The sequence below is a fragment of the Camelina sativa genome, chromosome 11 (genome assembly GCF_030686135.1).
Source record: "Camelina sativa cultivar CO46 ecotype springtype chromosome 11, ASM3068613v1".
Classification (NCBI taxonomy): domain Eukaryota; kingdom Viridiplantae; phylum Streptophyta; class Magnoliopsida; order Brassicales; family Brassicaceae; genus Camelina; species Camelina sativa.
The window spans coordinates 719,888-744,677 of NC_141890.1; the positions used below are offsets into that span (position 1 = coordinate 719,888).

Below are 24,790 nucleotides of genomic sequence, written 5' to 3' on the forward strand. Positions count from 1 at the left end.
AAACACCTTTGATAATCAGATTTTACAGCTTCTTTGATAATCAGATTAACGGGACCGTTGTTCTATTAACACGTAGCTTCACATTATATGGAGGATTACATAATCATACTATTGTAGTTGGATATATAACCTAAATAGTGAAACCTGCTTTTTTTTTTCTAGATAATGATTTATACTGTAATTTGTACCTATCCCTTCATTTTTTTTAATAACTAAAGTACATATCCCTCTTTTTTTTTGGTTATTATAACTGCAACTTTTTCTTAATTCTAGATTATATGTATTAGGATAATTGATATATTTATTTTATCTTATGTAGCAACTCTAGTAACAAACTTTTGTTTAGCCTCTTGATGTCGTGAGGACAACGTCACTGTGACATCGCATTGGTCCAAGGGAATAATAGTATAACGAACATACACGTAACTCGTAATGACATAGGTTTCTCTTTACATATGAATGTTCGTGTGTGTGGGGGTGTTAAATATTATATGATTCATTTTTATACATTTTGCCAAAAAGAGGGGAAATAGTATTTTTTTTTTTTAAGAACGAAAATGATAAAGAATTTGAAGTAATTATATGAATCTGATTAATGGGCCTTCAGAAGTGGGGAAGAGACTGGAGTGTGGGTTGGCGAAAGTAATCATTTCGTTTCATATTATTTTACTTTGCTCGTTTTTTTTTGTTCGTATGTATTTTAAGAATGTACATTATTTGTTTTCACATCCATCGCCTTTCTTCCTCTCGCTTTAACCCTACAATAATTACATTTTCAGTGATCTCTGCACAGTTGGTAGTTTCATTGCAAGCATTATCTCTAACTATGAAGGACCGTAACTACGACTAGTCCTCTAGTCCGGTCCGAACCCACAGATTTGAGTAACCGGCAAATTGCATGTATATTTATCGTAGTAATTGGGAACTAGAAATACGAATAATGTCTAAACGAGTTGAAAATAACAGTCATAAAAACTATCGACCAGTGAACGGTATTAGTATGGGTCGCACTTCAGACCCTGTTTAGCTCATTCTAAATAGCTAAAGTTGACTTTCAGGTTAGGCAAAACAAATGAAACCCACCAAAATGGCAACAATAGAATCTTTATCGTACAACTTACAACACATATATATGTTCAACCCAATGTATACAAGATTGATTTAATATAACGAACAGCTAAGGAAAGGAAATAACATTTTCAAAAAGGGAGAAGATTTTTTTTGAAATAAATATAAAAGCGGGGCATGAAGAGAAATGATGACACCATGCGGGGACTCTGCGTCTGTTAAGAGTTATAATTTGACAACATTACACTGATCCGACCATCCAGAGCTGTCTTGTAATGTCCTTCTTCTGTCACTTTATGCGACCCATCTTATATAATGCCTCCCTTATTTCTCTATCTCTTTACATAATTTTCTCTTGTCATATATCTTATAAAAATCTATTGATCGTTGGTTCAATGTCCGATGATATTTTGTGATAAACTGATAGTTGTTTCAAACTTATATGTTTCTCATTTATTTTTATTTGTAGTTTGCTAATTTTATCTCGCTTTTGAATTAACAGATCGATTTATGCCATATGAAACATGACACATAACCTAATAATTTGTGCTAATATCTTTACTATGTAGTATGTACCGTTTATTAGGTTTATACATGCATAATGCATAGCATGCTGTTGACAAAAAAGAAAAAAAGCATGCTGTTGACGTAAGTTTTTTTTTTAACTTGGAATAGTAAATTTTGAAACAAGACGCTGATCTTTTGTATTTTAAAGGGACAACTAATAACGTGACATCTCGTACGTATGGCAAAAATGGTGATTTAACCAATGATTAACTTCAAATTCTGGGCACTAATTAAGCAAGTAACTTCAAATTCAAACATTAGGTATCATCAACAAATATGCACTTGAGGGTAAAAAAACAAAGAGAGACATAAAGAACCTTAGTGACAAATGTCAAAACATGAGAGAAGAATCGTTAACACTAATTAATCCACAATCAAGTGAAATATGAAAACCCTAACATGGAGGGGGCCATCAAATGATTGGACATAACCGCAACAATCAAAAACTTAAATCTGAGTTTATTTTGGCATAAATTAATTTGGTGATATGGTCCCATCTTAGTTTGACATTATTTAATGTACAAAATTATAAGAATAAAATAAAATAAAATAAAATAGACCTTACCATAAAAGTCATTCGTTATTATTACTTATGTTTGCCATTACAAGTTATATCCATTTCCTTATAACAAAGAAGTTACGTTACCCTTGTACACAACTCGACGACAAGGAAGAAAAACAAAATTGTTGAGAAAAAAGAAAAGGAAGAAAAACAAAATATACAGGTCCAATAATACATACCCAAGGAAGGTGCAGGCTAGGGCAAACCATGGGCCAATAAAATTGTACAAATAATATCGGCCCATGTAAGAAATCTTTAAGGAGATATTTTGCTAAAAACGAAAGCCCAGTCAGTTTAGTCTTATCAGTAATTTAATTTCGTTAAAAAGCTAAACTAATAAATAAAAATTCCACGTAAGCACAGAAACAGACGGCTGACACGGTGGTCCGTGCAGGCGTGAACCGAATCATCGACGGAGGAAACCACCAACGATTTCTCCATCTCACGTCTTCCGTCAAATGTTTCATCATCATCATCATCATCTTTCGTACGACTTCTTCTTTTTTTTTTTTCCTTTTCTTATCTCCCAATTGAAGTAGCGATGCCTTGCGATTAGCTCTGCTTCATCTCGCCTCTGATCTCAAACCACTTGATTCGAGTCTCTCTTGCTCTTGATCTCTCTAAAGGTATTGTAGGTTTCCTCTGAGCTGTTTTATTTGGATCGAATTTTAGGCTATGGTTTTTTAAGGTTCTAGCTCGAAATTTAGGGTTGAAATCGCCGTTGCTCGCTGTTTTATCATCCCTTTTGCACGTTGCTGTGTTCGTTCGTTGATGCTTTGATTGATGTTGAGTTTCGTTTTTTTTCTAAATATAGAATTCTGATTTCGTGCTTGCGTCTGTCTAGTGTTAAACAATGGGAAGGTTGTTGAGTGAAGGCCCAACTCTGCTGCAGTTGCATAAGTGGGAACCTTCTCAATTGCAACTCAAGCTATCAGAATTTCGTGAGGCTTTTATCTCTCCGTCGAGGCAGTTGTTAGCACTACTCTCGTACCACTCCGAAGCTTTACTGCTTCCTCTGGTTGCAGGTAATAACTTTTTTTTTGAATAGTACTCCGAAGCTTTTCATTCTACTAGCGTTGTTCAGTTTTTTTTTTTGTTATCACTGTTATCAGGGAGCTCTATTGGCAGTGATGTTTCGGTAAGCTGTCATAATGAAGAGTCATATAGTCCTACATGCTCTGTTGGGTCAGATCCAGAGAACATTGCATCTCCTTCGGGATCAGGAGTTGGTTCTGGTGAGCCAGGTTTTGTAGATAATTGCAGTTCTACTGGAAATAGTTTTCCTTTTATCTCTGATGCAAAGTCTGTTGCTTGGGGTAGTTGTGGCGATACTTACAATCGGCACAAAGATCCTTTGTTTAGAGAAGTTTTGTTTGTATCTGGAAATTATGGTGTTACGGTTCATGCTTTTTGCTGCATAAAAGATTTAGGTGACAGCGCCAAAGGCAAACCAAATGGTGAACTGAGGCATGGGAAGTGGGTCGAATGGGGGCCTTCTAGGCAAAATCAGAAATCAGAACACGAACAAGGCTCTTCTTTTGATGGCTCCAAGCAGTGGATGCAATCTTTTTTAATTGATTTGGAAACTACTGAAATTGAGGGTCTAACACAGTCTAGGTTCCCTGAGAAGTCACATTTTCCTGGTTCTGCAGAGGTTGTTTCATTCAGCATATTAAAGAGTGATTTACCTTTCTCGAACCTTCTTTTCCAAGAAAATCCGCTACTTCAGAACGGTAATATGCTGGAGGAAGGTAATTTAAGTGAAAATAATTTTCTCGTAGCTCCAGATAGTGTAAACAGTTCGTACAGGTGCACCAACATTTTCTCCAGCGATTCCCATTCTCTAATTGGATTTGTTATGGAGCTATCAGACTGTGCATCTACCCTTACAAGCAATGAAGACGAACGAAGAAAGGGGAAGAGCGTTGTCTTTGTTGCCGAGCTGTTTAGCTGGGGGATAGAATGGGTTTCTCTTGTGAAATTTGGGGAATCAAGTATTGGACCTACAAATGAGTGGGCAGATTTCCGTTTATCTGATAAATTTGTTATCTGCCTCAGTGCCTCTGGTTTGATCTTTCTATATGATGTGAAATCTGGGGATTGTATTTCTCATCGGAATATTTTACAGACATGCGGTCATGGGTTGCATTCTTCATCAGATATGCAAGAAGCAACTGCAGATGCTGATCAGCAAAGTGTCGTTCATAGTCGGGATCCACCCATGTCCAAGTCTCATATTGTTGGTTCCCCGGACAGAAGAAAGTTTAGAAAGCTTATGGTAGCTTCTCATACACCACTCATAGCTGCAGTTGACGAAAATGGTTTGGTATATGTGTTATGTATGGATGATTTTGTTTCCAAGGAGTACCAAATGTCCGTGGAACCTATTCCTTATTTACGTCATTTTGGGCTTGGAAGTCTGGTTGGTTGGAAAATCGGTGGCATGGACGTTGGCCAGCAAAAGATGCACCACCCTAATTCCTCTGGTACTCTAGTTGAAGATGCTTTTTCCAGGTGTGATCCTAGCTTTTCTGTTGAGCCATGTTCGGAAAGACAACATAACAATTTTGATCAAAGAGCTGGTTACTCTGGTTCATGGTTGAGTGGATTTTCTGCTCAGCCTAAAACAAATGTGGTGAAACTAGAAAATTTCCAAAGAGACTCACATGTCACACGGAAGATGTTTCTATCTGCTGAAAAGTTAGGATTGGATGATAAGATATGTTTTTCTCCATTGGGATTCACTCATTTTTCTAGAAAGCACACAAAAAAGGAAGATCGAAGCTGCAAGATTTTTCATTATAGGCTGCAGACGCATACGACTCTGAGAGATGATAGTTATTTGAATTATGATGGCAACAAGATTTCTATTCAAGGTGCAGAAGAGAATCTCATAGAAGAGTCAGTTGGTTGTTCTTTCCAGGGATTTCTTTATCTGGTGACTTGTAGTGGTCTTTCAGTTTTTCTCCCTTCCGTCTCAATAACCTCGAATTACCCAACTGTTGAGCCCATTGAATATCTGCAGCCATTTCAGACCACTGTCATGGCATGCCAGAGAAGAGACTATTTGGGAACAGGGGAATCACGTTTTCCTTGGCAAGTCGAGGTCATAGATAGAGTTATCTTGTTTGAAGGCCCTGAAGCTGCAGATTATTTATGCTCGGAAAATGGTAAGAACTATTCACGTTGGTAAATAATCTTGTTGCCCTTAAAGCTTTTAATTTGGTATATTGTCCAGTGTGTTTATAGTTTGATATCTATCTCTTAAACAACGTGGCTTGTCATGTTGACAGAGTGAAGTACATATAGTTGATTACTAGTTCACGTAAACGATGTCATGTGGGTTAGTTTGATACGTCAATGGAAGCTAGCATGAATTTGAACGTAACTGTAACCAAATGCATGGCAGTAACTAATTCTATAATGAATCATGTCGACGCTTTCAATTTATTTTCAGAAGTCCCAGCTCTTTGTGAGCATGATCAAATGCTTGTTTTGCAGTAGCTCAGTGAATTTGTTCTCTCCCGTTTCTTCACGTTTACGTTATGATTTCCGTATTTTCCTTGGCTGTAATAGCAGAATCCCACATATTGAGTCTTGATGATAATTTATAGATTTGCTGAGACTTAAGTTTTGTTCCATAAGCTTATGGTGTTTTAAATGAATCACTGTTGCCTTAGGTTGGGACCTAAAAGTTGTTCGTTTGCGTCGGCTGCAAATGGCGTTGGACTACTTAAAATATGATGACATCAGCGAGTAAGTTGCTAGCAATTTCTTTTACTATATTTTTGTGCCTCATACATGAACCGTAGTTCCCCACAGGAAAGTGGCTATCCTTAAAATATGTGGCTACTTTAGAAGAGAAGGATTGCTTGGTAAAAGTTTGCGTAACAGTGTATGATAACTCTTTCGTTCTGAATTTTGCCCTACTGCTTTTATACTAAAAAGTAAAGTTTCTGTTAATTCAACTTGGGTTTTCTCATCATACTCTTATCTGCATTTCTAATCCGAATTTTCTCTCTTCTTTGTTGTTAGTTAGTTGAGTAAATTTAATGCTGTATTCCTGAATCATTTGCTGCATTTTTTTTGTTGTAGTACTGAAACTTAGTCTACACCTTTAGAGTTTGAGATCTCTATAGGCACATCCGGTACACATCCTCATTTGCGACGTTTTGTCATTGATTTTACTCTCATCTCTAGTGTAGATATATTTCATGCCATCAATACGATTTGTCTTGTATCATGTTTTGATTAACCTCTGCTGTATGAGTAGGTCTTTGAAGATGCTTGGTAATGTGAAGCTGGCAGAAGAAGGCATGCTAAGGGTGCTCTTTTCTGCTGTCTATCTTTTGTCGCGCAAGAAAAGAAACGATAATGATATATCTGCTGTATCTAGGTGAGAATCTTTTGAGTAATGAGTGGTATAAGGAATTTTATTTTTCAGCTCGAAACTTAAATGAGATGGATCAACAATAAATTAAAAGTAGTTCTCCCTGCTTGGTAGAGATGTCCTTACTCATTAGCATGTTTTTTATTTATTTATAAATTTACTACTATTCTGTATACGTACACTTTTATAGTTGTAGGTCAAATTAAAACGCTTATAATTGTTACGTGTTGCACTTAGAATTGGAGGTATGTTCAGATTCATGCAAAAGTCTCTCTAGGCTCCATAGCTTCAGGATTTAGTATACTGATCATTGACATCTGGTTGTTCTTAGCAGCCAGTTTTAGCAACATCATTATTTTGTAAGGTTTAGTTATACCACTAGCTCTATTGACTTGGCTGCTTTCACGCTGGCATATTCTTACTTTTTGCTACATGTTGAATGTAGGCTCCTTGCATTGGCTACAGGGTTTGCGACTGAAATGATTCGCATATATGGTTTACTTGAATATCAGAAAGATGGATACATGGTCGACAGAAAACCTAGGACACAGAGACTTTCACGTCCACCAATTTCACTGCATAACAACAACGTAACCGAAAATTCAAGGAGGTTGTCAGAGATGGGTTATCTTCTGGAGATCACCCGGAACTTTCAATCCCGTATTACCAGAAAATTTAAGAAGCTAGGAAAGGTATTATATGAGATTAACAGCTAAATACTATAGGCTAATTTTATATTTGTGTGTTTTTACTCTAGAATTTGACATATGATATACTTGTTGTATATGGTAAAAATGAGAAGTCACTGAACTTAGTAGACTCAAATTCGTTGCAGGATGATTCTCAGCTTGAAAGTGTTCCAGATGCAGCATCTGCAGAGTCAAGACAACTTGACACAAATTTATTCGATACTAATGAGGAGCTTGCTTTGACGCCTATGGGTATTATGACAGCCAAAGCTGGTCAAGTCATTGACGAAAAAGGTTATACATCTGGCCTTGTACCCCAAGGGCTTGTTGCAGAGAAGAAAGTTCTTCCTCTGGAAAATCCCAAGGAGATGATGGCTCGATGGAAGGCTAATAATTTGGATTTAAAAACTGTGGTTAAGGATGCCTTGTTCTCCGATCGACTCCCTTTAGCTGTTCTTCAATTGCATCTTCAGCATTCTAAAGACGTGGTTGAAAATGGAGAGCATCAGGATACATTTACTGAAGTTCATGATATTGGAAGAGCAATTGCTTATGACCTATTTTTGAAGGTAAGCCTGTAAATACTTGCTTAGACAGAGTGGTGTACATGTATGATGTCTAGCCCTTGACTTTCTTGATGTTTAGGGTGAATCTGGGGTTGCTATTGCAACTCTGCAAAGGCTTGGGGAGGATATAGAAGCGTCTCTCAATCAGTTGGTATTTGGCACAGTGAGGAGATCTCTTCGATATCAAGTTGCTGAAGAAATGAGAAAACATGGTTTCTTAAGACCATATGAAGACAATGTACTGGAGAGGATATCACTTATCGAGGTATAACATTTCCTAATCATTACTTGTTAGAAAAGTATCTTGGTTTTGTATGACTGACTTCATTTCAACTTCTTCGTTGCTTGATCCTGTACAAAAAAGAGGCTTTATCCTAGCAGCCACTTTTGGGAAACATATCTTGCTCGTCGAAAGGAACTCCTGACAGCTGCAGTACCTTTTGACTCCAGTCAAATGAGCTTGCACCTTGGAGGGTCCTCTTTGTTCCAGAATCTCGAGATTAAGTGTGGTGAGGTTGATGGTGTTGTTCTAGGTTCTTGGACAAAAATCAATGAGAATGCATCTGAGCATGTGCCGGATGAAACCGATGCGATTGCTGGTTACTGGGCTGCAGCAGCAGTGTGGTCAAATGCTTGGGATCAGAGAACAATTGATCATGTAAGAAGTTGGATATAGTCATTCTTTCTTGTTACCCTTTAGATGTCTGAATATTTATCTAATTGCACCAGTCCATAATATAAGTACATCCAGGTCCAGGGGGAAGTTCAAATTGATTTCAACATACTCTGCATGTTTAGCTTGGAATTGGACCAGTTGTATTATTCTTTGATCTGCATGACATAACTGGGTTTGTAGTCTTTAAAGGGGTTTTCTAGCTGTTTCCTTGTTTTATAGAACGAGACAAATACAGACAAGAAGCCATCTGTGCTTGCTTTTCGAATAGCCACCCTCTTTTCCTCTTGACAAAAAGTTTGCACGAAATTGTAGATCTGTAAATAGTGATAGCTCTCTTAACTAGATCTTATTTAGTGATACTCTTATAGTTTGGGTTGCATGCATATGTTTTTACTTGAATTAACAAATTGTATGCATTAGATGGTTGCTACTGCAATCTGTTAGTCCTACATAAACCTGTGAACTGGAAGTCGACATGAGATTTCAATTGTGAGAGTCACAGTGATATATTTTAATGAGGGGTTAAAGACTTTACATTTCAAAGTTATGCTTTTTTTTTTCCCCTGTATTACTCCATAAGTTCACTCAGGCAAAGGTTTTTTTTGTTCGTTTCAAGCAATGTCTGCATGTTTTAGTTTTAGTAATATTTCTTTTTGAATTTTTTGTGCAGATAGTCTTGGATCAGCCTTTAGTCATGGGTGTTCATGTTCCATGGGATTCCCAGCTCGAGTATTATATGTGTCACAATGACTGGGATGAAGTCCTTAAGCTGTTGGATCTCATTCCTGAAGATGTATTATATGATGGAAGTTTACAAATTGCTTTGGATTGTCCGAAGCAGTCTCCCGGCGTAAATTATTCCATTTCTTCCCGTAGCGAGTATATATGCTCCATTGAAGAAGTGGATGCTGTACTTCTGGATGTTCCTTATATCAAGATATTCAGGTTGCCTGCAGAAATCCGGTGCTCCTTCTGGCTAACAACACTCATGGAACAGGAACTTGCTAGAAAGTTTATATTTTTGAAAGAATATTGGGAAAACGCTCTAGATGTAGTATATCTCCTGGCTCGGGCAGGTGTCATCCTTGGTAATTGCGAAGTTTCATTTAAGGAGGAATCTTGTAGGCCATCCTTAGATCTCTGTTTGTCCATAAAGAAGGGAGGAGAAAATATTGATACCCTGAATGCTGTACACAAGCTATTCATACATTATTGCACACAATATAATCTGCCCAACCTTCTGGATCTGTACCTTGATCATCACAAATTGGTCCTAGATAATGATTCACTCAGTTCATTGCAGGAAGCTGTTGTAAGTGCATTCCACGTCGATACTCTACGCCTTTTGGTTTGTCTTTTGAAAACTAAATTTCTGAGAATGCCAAGAATCTGTTTAATGTATCCAGGGTGATTCTCATTGGGCAAAATGGTTGCTGCTCTCCAGGATCAAGGGCCGGGAGTATGATGCTTCATTTTCAAATGCACGTGCAATTATGTCACGTAGTGGGTCACCAAACGGTGAACCCAGTGTTCCGGAGATTGATGAAATTGTTTGTACTGTTGATGACATTGCCGAAGGGGCAGGAGAAATGGCAGCTTTAGCAACTATGATGTGTGCTCCGGTGGCAATTCAAAAATCCTTGAGTTCTGGCAGTGTGAACAGGCACAGTAACTCTTCCGCGCAGTGTACATTGGAGAATTTGAGATCATTTCTTCAGAGATTCCCTACCTTATGGAGTAAGCTTGTTAGTGCTTGTCTTGGAGAAGATATATCTGGGAACCTTTTTCGGAACAAGACTAAGAATGGTAAAGCCTGATCCACCACACTTTTTCTTTTATTCTGTTTACATTGAGGACTTACTCTCTCTGACTGTAATTTATCAGTTTTGTCGGAGTATCTGAATTGGCGTGACGGCGTATTTTTCTCAACTGCACGTGATACCTCACTTTTGCAGATGTTGCCTTGTTGGTTTCCTAAGGCGGTTCGTAGATTGGTTCAGCTTTATATCCAGGTATCCATTCCTGATGTGTGAGTTTATGTGTTCTTCTGAAAATTATATGCCTCAGGGAATTCGCGAGCAGTGCACATATATATTTTACTTAAAATTGGCTACTGATATAGTTTACACACCTGCTCGTTATCAGTAGTTGAAATTTACCTGCTCAACAGAATTCTTTAGCTTAGAATGTATTTGCGCGTCTCTTACACCGGAAAGTATTCTTCGTAGGGACCTCTTGGATGGCTGTCTTTCTCAGGATATCCTACAGGGGAATATCTACTGCATAGAGGTGTTGAGTTCTTTATAAATGTCGACGATCCTACTGAGATAAGTGCCATATCTTGGGAAGCAATCATCCAGAAGCACATCGAAGAGGAACTGCATCACTCAAAAACTGAGGTGGCACTATCTTTCTATCGTAGTCCTATTTCTCTAACCTGTTGACGATCTTACCTTTGTGGATGCTTTAACTGTTTCAGTTGTTTAGTAGTTTCCTATCAATTTATTTTCATGTCAATATCTTCTTTTTACAGAATTATCTTGATGAAAGGTTGTATCTTATGTTCATGCAACATTTCAGTTAGCGTTGTATATTCACTGACTAATAGAGTTTATATAATCATTACTTACGCTTACGTTGAACCAAAATTAGGGAACCGAGCTTGGACTTGAGCACTTCCTGTACCGTGGACGGCCACTCGCAGCATTTAATGCTTTCGTCGAACATAGAGTTGAAAAGCTAAAGTTGGAAGATCAATCTGGCTCTTCGTTACATGGACAAAGAAATATGCAGTCAGATGTTCCGATGCTACTTGCACCTCTGACACAAAGTGATGAGTCACTTCTTTCATCTGTACGTGCTGGCCACCTTACAGTTTCTAACTTTAACTTTCATCCTATCTGCAAGCTTTTATTGTCTTTTCAGTTGCTGTCTGTTATGTCATGACTGTTTTTCCTTCAGGTCATACCACTTGCTGTCACACACTTTGGGGATTCTGTGTTAGTGGCTTCATGTGCCTTCCTTCTTGAGCTTTGTGGTTTATCTGCTAGCATGCTTCGAATTGACGTGGCATCCTTGAGAAGGATATCATCCTTCTACAAACCAAATGACAATGTGGATATGGCACACCAAAAATCTCTTAAGGGCTCTATGTTTCATTCGGTATCTAGTGAAGGTGATCTAATGGGGTCACTAGCTAGGGCCCTTGCTAATGAATATGCTTATCCTGATATCTCAAGCGTGTCGAAGCAAAAATATAATCCAAACAGTATTTCTGGCACTCAACCGGGTCTTCCGCTAATGCTTGTTCTTCATCATCTGGAACAAGCTAGTCTTCCAGAGGTTGGAGCAGATAGAAAAACAAGTGGTTACTGGCTGTTAACAGGTGATGGTGATGGGTCTGAACTGCGGTCTCAACAGACATCTGCTAGCTTGCATTGGAGTTTAGTTACCCTTTTTTGTCAAATGCATAAGATTCCTCTGAGCACCAAGTATCTTGCCATGCTAGCAAGGGACAATGATTGGGTATGCTTCATGATAATTCTTTTTACCTTTTCGTTTCTTACCCTTGAGCTATAATCTGATGTCTGTAAACATCAGGTTGGATTTTTATCTGAAGCGCAGCTTGGAGGATACCCATTTGATACGGTGCTCAATGTGGTATGCCTCTCACTTTTTCACTGGTTTCAGAAATCACTAACAGTAACGTAATGTTTTATGTTACAAGCGTTATATTACGATTATATGTCATATTTTCATCTGTCAGGCATCAAAGGAGTTTGGTGATCAACGCTTAAAAGCTCACATACTGACGGTTTTGAGATATGCAAACTCAAAAAAGAAAGCTACCATATCGTACTCAGATGACACAGGCAGAGGTTTTACATGTTCCTCCACAGAGGATGGAGCTTATGTCTCTGCTGAACTCTTTCGTGTTTTGGCTTACTCTGAGAAGCTAAAGAATCCTGGGGGATACCTTTTATCGAAAGCTAAGGAGTTATCGTGGTCTATATTGGCTCTCATAGCATCATGCTTTCCGGATGTTGCTCCTTTATCATGCCTAACAATTTGGTTGGAAATTACTGCAGCCAGGTGTGACAAAATTTAATTACAGAATTTCAATTGGGTTGGGCGTATCAGAATTCATCTTCTATTCTAGTCATTTACTATCTTCTTGCATTTGAAATCTATAATTGAGGGTTTAATATGTCTTCTCGGATATAAAGATGCATAATTTTTCTTGTCTTGGCTCTAACAGAGATATGCGTTTCAGGGAAACATCGTCTATCAAGGTGAACGATATAACTACTAAAATAGCAGAAAATATTGCAGCAGCCGTTGTATCTACAAATTCCTTGCCAACGGATGCTAGAGGTGTCCAGTTTCATTACAATAGGAGGAATACCAAACGGAGACGACTTACTGCACATACATCTGTGGATTTGTTGGCTTCAGCCAATAGTTTAAATACCTCTGCTGGTAAAACATATTGTTCACATAGAACAGAAGCTGCAGAAGAATCAAAAACTGAAGATAGTAGTGTTACTGATGATTCGTCTGTTGAGCATGCGTCTCTATCAAAAATGGTCGCAGTGCTTTGTGAACAACGCTTGTTTCTTCCTCTGCTAAAAGCTTTTGAATTGTTCCTCCCTTCATGCTCTCTACTGCCATTTGTCCGTGCTCTACAGGTTTGTCTTACATTTTAATCCACTATTTCTGTTTTTTACTGGCCCCTTGGTTGTTTGTTTACAATTACTTTTTTTTACACGGTATATATTCATGGGTCTGATCTGTTTGGTTCTTGTTCACCATGAATCCATCCACTTTCTTCATTTTTATCTGTTTTTCTATGGGAGAAACCTGATGGTAGATTCTTCAGAACTTATGGTTGGGTCTGAGCAGGAAATGGAAGATCTGGACTTAGATTTGTAAAATGCTTCAAGTTTTTACTACTTATTTTTCTTTTGTCAAATGCTTAGTTTCTACTCCCTCTTTTTTTCTGCCGGGGTAAATGCAGATATCTTCATAGGATTTTGAGCTGTCTTTATTCTTTTCTGCAGGCATTTTCTCAAATGCGCCTCTCTGAAGCTTCAGCACATCTGGGTTCTTTTTGGGCTAGAGTTAAAGAGGAATCAATGCATTTTCAGTCAAATGCAGCTGTCAATTATGGGGCATCTTGGATCAGCAGAACAGCTGTAAAAGCTGCTGATGCTGTTTTGTCAACTTGTCCATCTCCATATGAGAAAAGATGCTTACTGCAACTTCTTGCTGCAACTGATTTTGGTGATGGGGGATCTGCCGCAACATATTATCGGCGTCTTTATTGGAAAGTTAACTTGGCTGAGCCATCACTCCGGGAGAATGATCTTGACTTAGGAAATGAGGCCCTTGACGATGGCTCTCTTCTGACAGCTTTAGAAAAGAACAGGCAGTGGGAGCAAGCACGAAATTGGGCCAAGCAACTTGAAACCATTAGTGTCACTTGGACATCCTCTGTTCATCATGTTACTGAAACGCAGGTAACAAAATTTCTTGGCACTTATCTTATACTTGAACTGCCAGAAAGTTTCTGGTCACTTGGATTCTGAAGGCCTAGCAACTTAAAATTATGGTCTGAGACTATTATCGACCAATTAGCTATTTCTGGCTGATTTTCCCATGCTATTTTGTATGTCCATTGCTGACGACTTCTCTTGCACTGCATGGTGGTCATACACTGCCCCATGCGAATTGCTTTTGTAGAGGTTTTTTTAACTTAAGGATGAATCACAATTGCAGTAGTGTAGGAAATATGTGATCTTTTTCTTAATATAACTTCAAAAGAAATGTGATGTCAAGAAGGAACTAGGCATTTTCCCTCGGAAGGCACGGTTTTACCTAGTCAATACAAAATTGCACAAGCTTTCCTTATTGAGTTGAAATATTACTTTAATTTGGTTCCACATAATAGAAGATCTGGCGCCCTATAGTATATACCTTTTCTTTGTATACCTTTTCTTTGTATTTGAAAACTAGCTGCTTTGTTTTTGATGTACGCCACTGGTTCTAATTATGTTTAGGGGATCCCTGACTGTCCAATCTTGATAAAACTTCGTATCTGCTTTCAATATAGGCAGAATCCATGGTTGCAGAATGGAAAGAATTCCTTTGGGATGTTCCAGAAGAGAGAATCGCATTGTGGGGTCACTGCCAAACTCTATTCATCAGATACTCTTTCCCTGCTTTACAGGTCACTTCTCTGTTCGCCTTAGTGTAACCATTTTGTGTGGAAGCCTTAATACTGATACTAGTGAATTTGTTTCTTATTCTTTTGCAGGCAGGTTTATTTTTCCTTAGGCATGCAGAAGCGGTGGAGAAAGATCTTCCTGCAAGAGAGATCTATGAGCTATTACTGCTATCCCTTCAGTGGTTGAGTGGGCTAACAACTTTGTCACACCCGTAAGTGATCTTGCACCACAATATGTAATCAATTTTACTAGGTTTATGACTTTAGTTTACCAATACCAGGGTTTATCCGTTGCATCTTCTACGTGAAATTGAGACGAGGGTGTGGCTCCTGGCTGTAGAAGCAGAATCACATGTTAAAAATGTTGGAGCATTTAGTCCAAGTAGTATCGGGAAAGACATGGTGAATGGAAAGAGTTCAAATCTTATTGACCGAACTGCAAGTATCATAACAAAAATGGACAGCCATATTTCTTCAAAAAAGCATGACCCCAGGGGCCCTGGCCAAGGACATCAAAGGAACCAAGACACAAGCACTTCAACATACGGTGTGAACACAAAGGCCAAGAGGAGAGCAAAAGGAAATGTCCCACAAATAAGACATTTTGTGGATTCTTCAGATAGGAATGCTGATTTTGAAGATTCTTCATCTCTTCTAAACATCAAAAGCGAGTTCCAGCTTCAAGAGGAAAACACGGGATTGGAAATATCCTTATCAAAGTGGGAAGAAAGTATAGAACCTGCAGAGTTGGAAAGAGCTGTTCTGTCTTTACTGGAGTTCGGACAAGTAACAGCTGCTAAGCAGCTCCAGCTTAAGCTCGCTCCAGGGACTTTACCTTCTGAGCTTATTATTCTGGATGCTGTTATGAAGCTAGCTATGCTTTCTACACCTTGCAGTCAAGTACCATTGTCAATGTTGGATGGTGAAGTTCGTTCTGTTATTCAATCACACAGCCTAATATTAGACCATCCTATGATTGAACCGCTGCAGGTTGTTTCTCTATATCTTACTCACCTAAATTTCATTTGTTGTTGTGAAGACTTGCATTTTCAAAAAAAAAAAAACAAATACCAGTTTATTTGTTTTTCCTAGTTTTTCCCTATCTTGTTAGTATATTTTTTTTGTTGGATTTAATACTGATTGGTATCTGATCATCTAGGTTCTGGAGAAATTATCGAACATATTAAATGAAGGCAGTGGACGTGGGTTGGCAAGAAAAATTATAGCAGTTATAAAAGCTGCTAACATACTGGGACTTACATTCACTGAGGCATATCAAAAGCAGCCAATAGAGTTGTTACGTTTACTTTCTCTTAAAGCACAAGATTCTTTTGAGGAAGCATGTCTCCTTGTCCAAACGCATTCCATGCCCGCTGCTAGTATCGCTCAGATACTTGCAGAATCCTTTTTAAAGGTAATTTAGCAAAACTATATCTGTGAACTTGTATGTGTAGAATACACGCTTTATATATTTTTATTTTTGAATTTTAGGTTCATCTTTTGACAAAGTTCTTTATCATATGGTTGTTGTTTGATTAGCTTCTATATTGACGCCTTCTTTCCCTCCTGACTCTTTTCTGTGGGTTATCTCGTGTTATGTCTCTAATCTGTCTTCATTGTTCCAGGGTTTATTGGCAGCTCATCGTGGAGGATATATAGATTCTCAAAAGGAGGAAGGGCCTGCTCCACTTTTGTGGAGATTTTCAGACTTTTTGAAGTGGGCGGAGCTTTGTCCATCTGAACAAGAAATTGGTCATGCATTAATGCGTCTTGTGATTACCGGGCAGGAAATACCACACGCATGTGAGGTATGTGATTCTGTGAAAACCTCTTAACAATAATTTTATTACTGCATGAATTTCTAGACAGATGAGAGAATAATCTAACGGAATGCTGTTTTTCAGGTTGAGCTACTTATTCTGTCTCATCACTTCTACAAGTCATCCACGTGCCTTGATGGAGTTGATGTTCTTGTGGCTCTTGCTGCCACTAGGGTCGAGGCTTATGTTGCTGAGGGCGATTTCTCATGCCTGGGTCGCTTAATAACTGGAGTCGGAAACTTCCATGCTCTTACTTTCATTCTCAATATTCTAATCGAAAACGGGCAGCTTGATCTTTTACTACAAAAGTTTTCTGCTGCTGCTGATGCAAACACTGGCACTGCCCAAGCTGTCAGAAGTTTTCGGATGGCTGTTCTGACCTCGTTGAATCTCTTTAACCCAAATGACCATGATGCATTCGCAATGGTATGTCTTTGGTAGCTGGAATCATCCAAGTAAAAGAGTTTAATTCATTTACCAGACTAGATGATAGAGTGTATCTGGATTGGCTTTTACCATCTCTGTTACTTGTGCACGTGAAGGAACATTTTGGGAATTTTTTTTTTAAATTACTTCTGTTCATGGCCTTTTTTCTCATTTGGTCTGCAGGTATATAAACACTTTGATATGAAGCATGAAACGGCTGCTTTGCTAGAGACACGTGCAGATCAGGCTGCACAGCAGTGGTTTTTACGGTATGATAAGGATCAAAATGAAGATCTCCTTGATTCAATGCGCTATTACATTGAAGCTGCTGAGGTTCACACTTCTATTGATGCTGGAAACAAAGCACGAAAGGCTTGTGGTCAAGCTTCCCTTGTCTCCCTTCAAATAAGGATGCCAGATTCTAAGTGGCTCTGTTTATCTGAAACAAACGCGAGAAGAGCACTTGTTGATCAATCCCGATTCCAGGAGGCTTTGATTGTAGCAGAAGCCTACGGTCTTAACCAGCCAAGTGAATGGGCGCTTGTGCTTTGGAACCTGATGCTCAAACCCGAACTAGCGGAAGATTTTGTGGCTGAATTTGTTGCGGTGCTTCCGCTACAGGCTTCAATGCTTCTGGAACTGGCTAGATTCTACAGAGCGGAGATGGCAGCTCGGGGAGACCAGTCTCAATTCTCAGTATGGCTCACAGGAGGAGGCTTACCAGCTGAGTGGGCTAAATACATGTGGAGATCATTCAGGTGCTTGTTGAAGAGAACACGGGATTTGAGGTTACGGTTACAGCTTGCTACAACAGCAACGGGATTCTCTGACATGGTCGATGCGTGTATGAATGCGTTGGATAAGGTCCCGGAAAATGCTGGACCACTTGTATTAAAGAAAGGACATGGAGGAGGATACCTACCGCTCATGTGAGTGAGTGAACTTCAGAGATCATCCCAAAGGATGCAATGCTCCTGCTTCATCGTTGTGAGAAGTCGACAGAGCTGTAAATTAGCTAGAGAAGTTGGAGAAAGGGGTTTTCGATTGATTTCTTTTTGGTGTTTTGGAAGAGCCATAGACTTGAAAGTGTTCCTCTTCATAGGGTTGGTGTTTGTGTGTGTAGTATGTTTTCTCGATGGCTCTCACAATTCTTCTTATTCTTTTTTGTTTCCTTTTTGCTCTTCAAATATATATATTTTTTGGGCTCGGCTATTAAAATGTACTGTTGAGAGATTATAGTGTACAGTATAATAAAAAAAAAAATTATACAAGTTATTTATAAAAATTGCATTGATGAATCATTTCGAATTTTTTTTATTGTATGCTGATTTACTTCGAATCATATTAAGATAAACTGATATTAGGAATTTAGGATGAAACAGTCTCATATTTGCACTATATTATAGTTTAAATGTCGTTTGCAAAATGGAGAGGAGCTTCTAATTAATTGCGATATTCCCATTCCCTTCTGACGACGGTCCCGTCTCCTCACGCGCTTTCTTTCTGAAAAAAGTGAAATTCGGCCAAAACCGCTGATTATAGTCCAGGGATTTTGACGCGGTGGCGTTCACGCGCCATGGGTGAGAGTGGGTTATAGTAATGTCACCTGATTAAGCTTAAAAACAAAATAATTCTATTCAAAGATTCTAATCGGTATGGTTACTTCTCATTAATTTGAAGATTAATTTTAAAAAGATTGTGAAATACAATCTCAAAATTCTATGGAACAAATCTGAAACCAGGCACTACTTTATTATTAATGAAAGTTGAATTGATCATTGGTAAATTGACAAACTCTGATCACACAAAACTCACAAAGGGGTTGAAATGTGAAAAACATTAAACACCTTCCAACCATTTTCTTGTGTGCTGCCAGAAAATTATTCCTCCTTGGATTCTTTAACCGTCTTGGGACGTCTCTGTGCAAGTGTTCTCTTAGTGCTCTCCAGGACACCAAAGAAGATTGAACCTCCAATACCTATCCACAACACTCTTGGCCCAATACCCTACAAGTCAAGTCACATCTCCTCCTCAATTTACAATAACACTTTCTAAAGATTTCAACTTGAAACTCTAAAACTAGTCCGTTTGTGTGTGTGTACCTTTAACAGTGCAGGAGCTCCTTCCTCTCTTACAATTGTTTGAACACAGTCAACTATTCCTTGATATTGTTTGGCTGATCCCTGCAAGAGGAGGTCATGAAAGAACAATATGATGATTGGATTTTGGAGGCAAAAAGGGAGACTTTTTAAGGTGTGAGAATACTATTATTACCTGAACCATTAATCTTGTCTTAATAACATCAAGCGGAGTGGTGACTGCTCCTGTCAGAGCACCTGCATAAACCAAGACGATATCCATAATGCCAGTTAAATCACTCGCACAATACCATTAAACTGGTTTTTGATGTAGTAACTCCATTGTACTTTGTAGTGTTAAAGGTAAATGCAGACCAGAGTTTTTCCTAAAGTCCTACGGCTTATATCTCATTCAAGATTGATTCTATGGATCTGGAGAAATTCTATTAAAGCATATAAGATATGTCACCAACCAGCAAATGCACCAATGAGAGCGTTCTCAGGATCACTAAGCTCTCTACGCGCCTGCCAAAGAGTTAGACCAAAGTTAATCTCATGCAAAATATCAATTCATCAGAAGTTACCATATAGAAGAAAATGTCAATTATTTTGCCAAGAAGCTTACTGCTTTTTTATAACCCAAGCAGATCTGCTCATATATGCAGAATTGTATAGCATCAAAGGGCAAATCTCGCAAAAGGAAGGACCGATATCCCTAAAAAGCAATTGGAATAAGTTACTACACGAAAATTCAACAAAAAAAGTGGAGACTAAAAGGAAGATCTTAAAATGATGTTACTAACTGCATATAGACCCTTAAATCCCTCTTGTGATGCAATAAGTCTAACAGCATTGGGGGCTGATGTAAACTGTCCGGTCTGCATTCTTTGCTTCACAACCTAATGAATACACACATAGAAATGTCAACAGAGAGATTCTATGTAGAACATGATCCAAGAGAGAGCTTTTACCTCTGTAGGTACACGAATAAGAGAGGCAGCAAGTCCACCAATGGCCCCTGCAGTCTGGAATTTGAAACAAGGGAACAAATGATTCCTTTTCACTCTCATATACAAGGCGTATGCGGGAAACAGTTCAATGGTCTAAAAAATATTGTTGCTTATTGTATACCATTCATTTATTGATATAATAACGACCTGATCATTTAGTGATAGTAGAGAATGATAAAATGCTGTTTCAATGGCAAAACTAGAGATGAAGAAAATCTCTCTCACCAGGTGAGCAACTGCGCTTAAATGATCAGGGAAAGTCTTCAGTAGTTTCTGCTTTGTGGGTTCGTAAACTCCAACAAATAAAGCAGAAGCCCTACAAAGAAACATTGTCAAAATAATCAAGCATCAAAAACAAGTACAAAAATATAGGTTAGATAGATAAGGGACAAGGAAAGAATATTTGTCTATTTGTGTTGTCGCCATTTAGGCTCTTTAAGAAGAAACCAGACAAATCATAATCTATAGTTGCTGCATCACCCATCACTAATGTCAAGTGGCCAGAGAGAGAGAGAGAGAGAAAATAACAAAAGTAACTAGGGATGAGGTCACAGTCACTTACGGTAAGACACCAGCGATATTTCCAGCTAATCCTGAATAAAGACCCTTCAAAACAATTTTCCCACCTCCACGAGCTGCCTACATCAATAAGACCAAAACAATTAGGAACTAAAAGTTCAATTTTTTTTTTGTTTGGTTTCCCCGTTTAGACCATAAGGACTACATGAGCTAGTAGCATACAGATAAAAGCAAGTCTAACAAAGAAACTTAAAAAAAAAAACTAAATAGTTTCACCAAAGCAAAGGATAATAACACAAGCTTAATAGTTTCTTGACCTGCCTGAAGTCTTGTCTTAATTGTATCAATTGGGTATAAAGCTGTTTCGACTACAACTCCAGCTGTACCTCCTGCTATAAATCCCTCTGCATCACCAAAACAAAACATAAGAATAACAAAAGTAAGACAGCAGAAGCTGCCGATCTCAGGACATAATCCAATCATGACTCATGAGGGTAGTATTTTTCAAAACACAATGTTTAACAATGAGCATAAAAAGAAATTATCTTTTCCAGGTATAAGAATCAGAGCATCAGATTCAGAAAAAAATAATAATGACTGCAAATGAAGCAAAAGAGTAAAAGTAGAAAAAAAAAAAAAAAAAGGATAATATAAAGACTAACCAAAGAGAGAGCGGAAGAAATCGAAGGGTTTGTCTTCTTGGGTATTAACAGATGCAAAGCCTTTGCTCTTTCTGAGCTGTGGACTCTGCATTATCTTCGATACATCTGCAACAATCAATACGCAAAAACGAATTTAAAGAAAAAAAAAAAAAAAAAAGACTTCACAGTCAATTAATGAAACCACTAGAAGAAGCGAATTTGGTTTACCAAGAGAAGTCGAAGAAGAGTTCTTCACATCAACAGAGAGAGTAAGAGGAGCCATCAGAAACGCCTTTTACCTGATTTCACCAAAACCAATTTCACTCATCAGAAAAAAAAAAAAAAAAAAAAAAAAAAAGGAATCCAGACCAACTACTAAAAAAAACTAGTTAAGCAACTGAAGCAATACAATAAATGTAATGAGTGTGGCAATACAGATTACAGGAAGAAACGATAGACAGGCGCGAAGTGTAACAGGGAGAGAGAGAGAGAGAGAGCTCACAAAACGGGAACACGTTCTTTGGCTCTTCCCAAAAGTTTCTCAGCGAAGGGATTAGACGACGACGAAGCATTCATTGCCCCACTCTTCTGTTTACACTTTTGTCGTTTTAACCCCAAATGGGCCTCTATGGACCCACTAGGCTATTATTAAAGCCCGTCACCCATGTTTTAGTCTGTATAATTTCATGAATAACGTGGTGCTATTTTAGATATTTTTTTTTAATTTGAACCCCCAAAAAACAAAAACTGGCAAAAAATAATTTATCAAATTACACGTCATAATAATAATAAAAAATTAGCACCAACTCAGTCAATCAATCAATCATGGAGCTAACTTTATAGCCAAAAGTGAAAGTGTGAAAGAGAAGTACTGTATATGAGCAAATTGAACGACAGAGAGACGCAGGAAAAAAAGTACCTGATTTGAAATTTTATACACATGGAAAAAATGTTACTACAACCTTTCATGTCTGATTCTGCACTTGAGAGAAATCACAACATGACTGCAAACCCCCAAAGTGTTCATTCTTCTAGGTTCCACAATGCACACACACTGACTCCGCCTGCTCCAGTGCGGTTTCTTGTCATTAACCCCGTCACAGGATACCATTATAACCAACTGTCATGTTAATGCAACAACAACAATATGTGATTACATGAGTGTCACTCCAAACACCAAAATGAATAAGCTTCTAAGTACTGATGAAGCATGAGTAAGATGAAATTGATTACCCGGATATATTCAAAATTATCTATCCATGATTTATTCCCCCTGAGCAAATTTAGCTTTGAATGTGTTTTGAAGTCGTTCTCGGGATTTGGCTTGAGCAGCCAATGCAACATCGTCGAGAAATCCCTTTTGTGGGAATTCTTCAGGTACAAGACTCCAATATATCTCAAACTGTTGCGCTGCTTCTTCCTTCTTCTCCATTAAGCTATAGACTATGCCCTGAAACAAACGCTTGCAATTTCTTCAAAGTGGAATAGCAAAAGCTATGCCTAATATTCTTTGCGCGTTACATGAAAACTGAGAGATGAATTTAGTGAATCAACGAACATTCTTTTCATGAATAAACTTACCTGGCAAAGGTAAGGTCGAAAATCTCGAGGGTTATCATTTACCATCTGTTGAAATACCTTGAGACCTTCTTCAAATTGACCCTGAAGTTTTAAACCAATGTCCATAAGTACACAGAACAATCCATTATATCTATAAGCACTTAAAAAGTTAAAAACATAGTTCAAAAGGACCAAACACACACAAGAAGGAAATTACAGGATTGGTTTTGCAGATGATGGGATTTACCTTGACAATATGCATTTGACCAATCAAGACTTGTATGTTTCTCTCCTCAGTTACTCTGTTTCCTTGTCGAGCAACCTCCATAGCTTCCATGAGCATATCAAATACAGAGGAGTCATGAGTCTTATGCATTACCATCGCAAGACCCTGCAAGAAACAAGACAAGACCAAACGTGGATCAATTTGAAAGGAGCAATCAGTTTAAGATAGATACTGCAATATCGAAATCAAGGCAGTATTCTAATACCTACCAAGAAAAAAGAAAACACCATTTCTCCTAAACATCCACTTAATTTATTCACAGTTTCACTCAAAAGACTGTATAATCCTAGAAGGTGAGAAACACATTACGTGCAAAGCTCTGATCAAAAGAGGTTGTTCTTTGAGAATATCTTTAAACAATCTCTTAGCTCTGCTCAGTTGTCCCATTGTCTCATAACAGAGCGCTTCTAAAAGCTTCCATTCAATCTCATGAGGCTCTAATTTCATGAGCTTCTCAACAAACTTCACAGCATCTTCAGTTTTCCCTCTCCTCATCTTCTTATACAAAACAGCCTTCAGAGCCTCCATGTTCTCCGGCTCACTCTCCAGAAGCTTCTCGAACATTATCTCGTCATCCAACTCCGCTTGAGAGACCACGGTTGCAGCGGGTAGCGCTAAAGCAGGCTTCGAAGAACAAAACCCTAGAAATACAATCGACCCAACAAGTAAAATCGCGGCTTTTCTCGCCAGAGTCTGAACGAAGAAGTCCTTGGAAGGATGAAGAGACGTCGAAGAGCGTATAAGAGGAAGATGTGATATGGGCGAAGCGAAATTGGGGTCGGATTGGGCGAGTTTGGGAGCGAAAGCTCGAGAATTTTTCCAACGACATTGAAACCCATTGAGATTACGCAGATGGGTCGGAGTAAAAATCTGCGATTGTTCCCGGCGATGATGAAATTTAGCCGGAGAAGAAAGAGCTAATACTCCTCCGATTGAACACATCTCAGGCGTCTTCAGCGGGACCGTCTTGCGATGTTTTTTTACGGTTGAATGACATTTTTTTTGGTAGAATGACACTTTAGTGTAAAAATAACACTTTTTTCTTTTTTACATCAATGTAAAAAACAAAACTTTTATCAGTTAAATAGTGCATTTATTTATTTCAGATATGGAGAGAAACACAAAAATAAATGCTTTAAAAAGTTGGTATATAGTATATACAAATACAAATTATGCTGGCTATTACCAAAATCATTTTTGGACTTCGATAGCAGCAGTTCATGGTTTCAAAAGTATTCTGATAAATTACTAGGGAAAGGGGCAGAACAAAAATTATGAGTGAGGACATCAATGTAATGTAACACTTTCATAATTCATAAATGTGCAGTAGTCTAACAAATTTTACCTGTGGCATCTCTCCGCCAGTTCTAATCACTTTAGCAGATAAACTTTCTTTAAAGATTTTCATTTATATCTATGCATGCACTAGGGAGGACACAAAGATACGACGATGATACATCGAAACATCGAAATTATGAAGATAAAACATATTTTTCGTATAGTTAGTTCTAAATCTGAAGGACAAAATAAAAACGCATGGAGGCCTGGAGCATCATCTAAGGCCATGGAATGGAAGAACGTACCAAAGTATAGACAAGAAATGATCCAAGGACCATGGAACCTGAATCTGCCAGACGAGATTATAAGAACCCACAAGTAGGTGTAGGTACACAAGACATCTCATACGTCACTATCGAACACCACCA

General features: G+C 38.2%; 3 protein-coding genes across 10 annotated transcripts; 1 reads left to right on the forward strand and 2 right to left on the reverse strand.

The window, feature by feature from the left end:
* Positions 1-2,505: 2,505 nt before the first annotated feature.
* Positions 2,506-18,221, forward strand: LOC104720864 (uncharacterized). Its single transcript, XM_087471450.1, has 26 exons — positions 2,506-2,823; positions 3,042-3,222; positions 3,310-5,367; positions 5,878-5,953; positions 6,471-6,593; positions 7,033-7,279; positions 7,423-7,845; positions 7,922-8,107; positions 8,207-8,500; positions 9,189-9,830; positions 9,925-10,324; positions 10,403-10,530; positions 10,747-10,917; positions 11,171-11,371; positions 11,480-12,043; positions 12,119-12,178; positions 12,285-12,610; positions 12,792-13,206; positions 13,579-14,037; positions 14,631-14,747; positions 14,835-14,956; positions 15,026-15,734; positions 15,904-16,158; positions 16,370-16,552; positions 16,649-16,990; positions 17,174-18,221. The coding sequence occupies exons 2-26, from the start codon at positions 3,051-3,053 to the stop codon at positions 17,921-17,923; spliced, it is 9,423 nt and encodes a 3,140-aa protein (XP_087327576.1). The 5' UTR covers positions 2,506-2,823; positions 3,042-3,050; the 3' UTR covers positions 17,924-18,221.
* Positions 18,222-18,721: 500 nt separating this feature from the next.
* On the reverse strand, positions 18,722-22,297 carry LOC104720865 (S-adenosylmethionine carrier 1, chloroplastic/mitochondrial). Of its 8 annotated transcripts, XM_087471451.1 has the most exons (14): positions 22,158-22,297; positions 21,741-21,912; positions 21,467-21,537; positions 21,260-21,364; positions 20,915-21,001; positions 20,641-20,713; positions 20,304-20,394; positions 20,040-20,093; positions 19,872-19,967; positions 19,694-19,783; positions 19,542-19,593; positions 19,265-19,326; positions 19,093-19,173; positions 18,722-18,996 (listed from the first exon to the last, which is right to left on the reverse strand). In XM_087471451.1, the coding sequence occupies exons 3-14, from the start codon at positions 21,519-21,521 to the stop codon at positions 18,871-18,873; spliced, it is 972 nt and encodes a 323-aa protein (XP_087327577.1). In that variant the 5' UTR covers positions 21,522-21,537; positions 21,741-21,912; positions 22,158-22,297; the 3' UTR covers positions 18,722-18,870. The 8 variants fall into 8 exon arrangements, with proteins under 8 accessions (XP_087327577.1, XP_087327582.1, XP_087327578.1 ...); XM_087471456.1 differs by lacking the exon at positions 22,158-22,297 and having other exon boundaries at positions 20,919-21,001; positions 21,741-21,921; XM_087471452.1 differs by lacking the exon at positions 22,158-22,297 and having other exon boundaries at positions 21,674-21,822.
* Positions 22,054-24,178, reverse strand: LOC104720867 (protein SLOW GREEN 1, chloroplastic). Its single transcript, XM_010438765.3, has 5 exons — positions 23,394-24,178; positions 23,046-23,189; positions 22,820-22,900; positions 22,472-22,688; positions 22,054-22,358 (listed from the first exon to the last, which is right to left on the reverse strand). Exons 1-4 carry the CDS (start codon positions 24,024-24,026, stop codon positions 22,503-22,505), a joined length of 1,044 nt encoding a protein of 347 aa, XP_010437067.1. The 5' UTR covers positions 24,027-24,178; the 3' UTR covers positions 22,054-22,358; positions 22,472-22,502.
* Positions 24,179-24,790: the final 612 nt, after the last annotated feature.

Bases quoted from the DNA above. Each gene is read 5' to 3' on its own strand.
- LOC104720867 (XM_010438765.3), bottom strand. From the start codon at position 24,026: ATGTGTTCAATCGGAGGAGTATTAGCTCTTTCTTCTCCGGCTAAATTT. The intron at 22,901-23,045 runs GTAAATCCCATC...TTAAAACTTCAG, and splicing joins GTCAAATGCATATTGTCAAG to GGTCAATTTGAAGAAGGTCT. The intron at 22,689-22,819 runs GTAAGTTTATTC...CGTTTGTTTCAG, and splicing joins TTCGACCTTACCTTTGCCAG to GGCATAGTCTATAGCTTAAT.
- LOC104720865 (XM_087471451.1), bottom strand. From the start codon at position 21,521: ATGGCTCCTCTTACTCTCTCTGTTGATGTGAAGAACTCTTCTTCGACT. The intron at 20,395-20,640 runs GTAAGTGACTGT...GTTTCTTTGTAG, and splicing joins AATATCGCTGGTGTCTTACC to GGCTTCTGCTTTATTTGTTG. The intron at 20,094-20,303 runs GTGAGAGAGATT...TTCAAATTCCAG, and splicing joins TAAGCGCAGTTGCTCACCTG to ACTGCAGGGGCCATTGGTGG.
- LOC104720864 (XM_087471450.1), top strand. From the start codon at position 3,051: ATGGGAAGGTTGTTGAGTGAAGGCCCAACTCTGCTGCAGTTGCATAAG. The intron at 5,368-5,877 runs GTAAGAACTATT...CTGTTGCCTTAG, and splicing joins TTATTTATGCTCGGAAAATG to GTTGGGACCTAAAAGTTGTT. The intron at 10,325-10,402 runs GTAAAGCCTGAT...GTAATTTATCAG, and splicing joins TCGGAACAAGACTAAGAATG to TTTTGTCGGAGTATCTGAAT.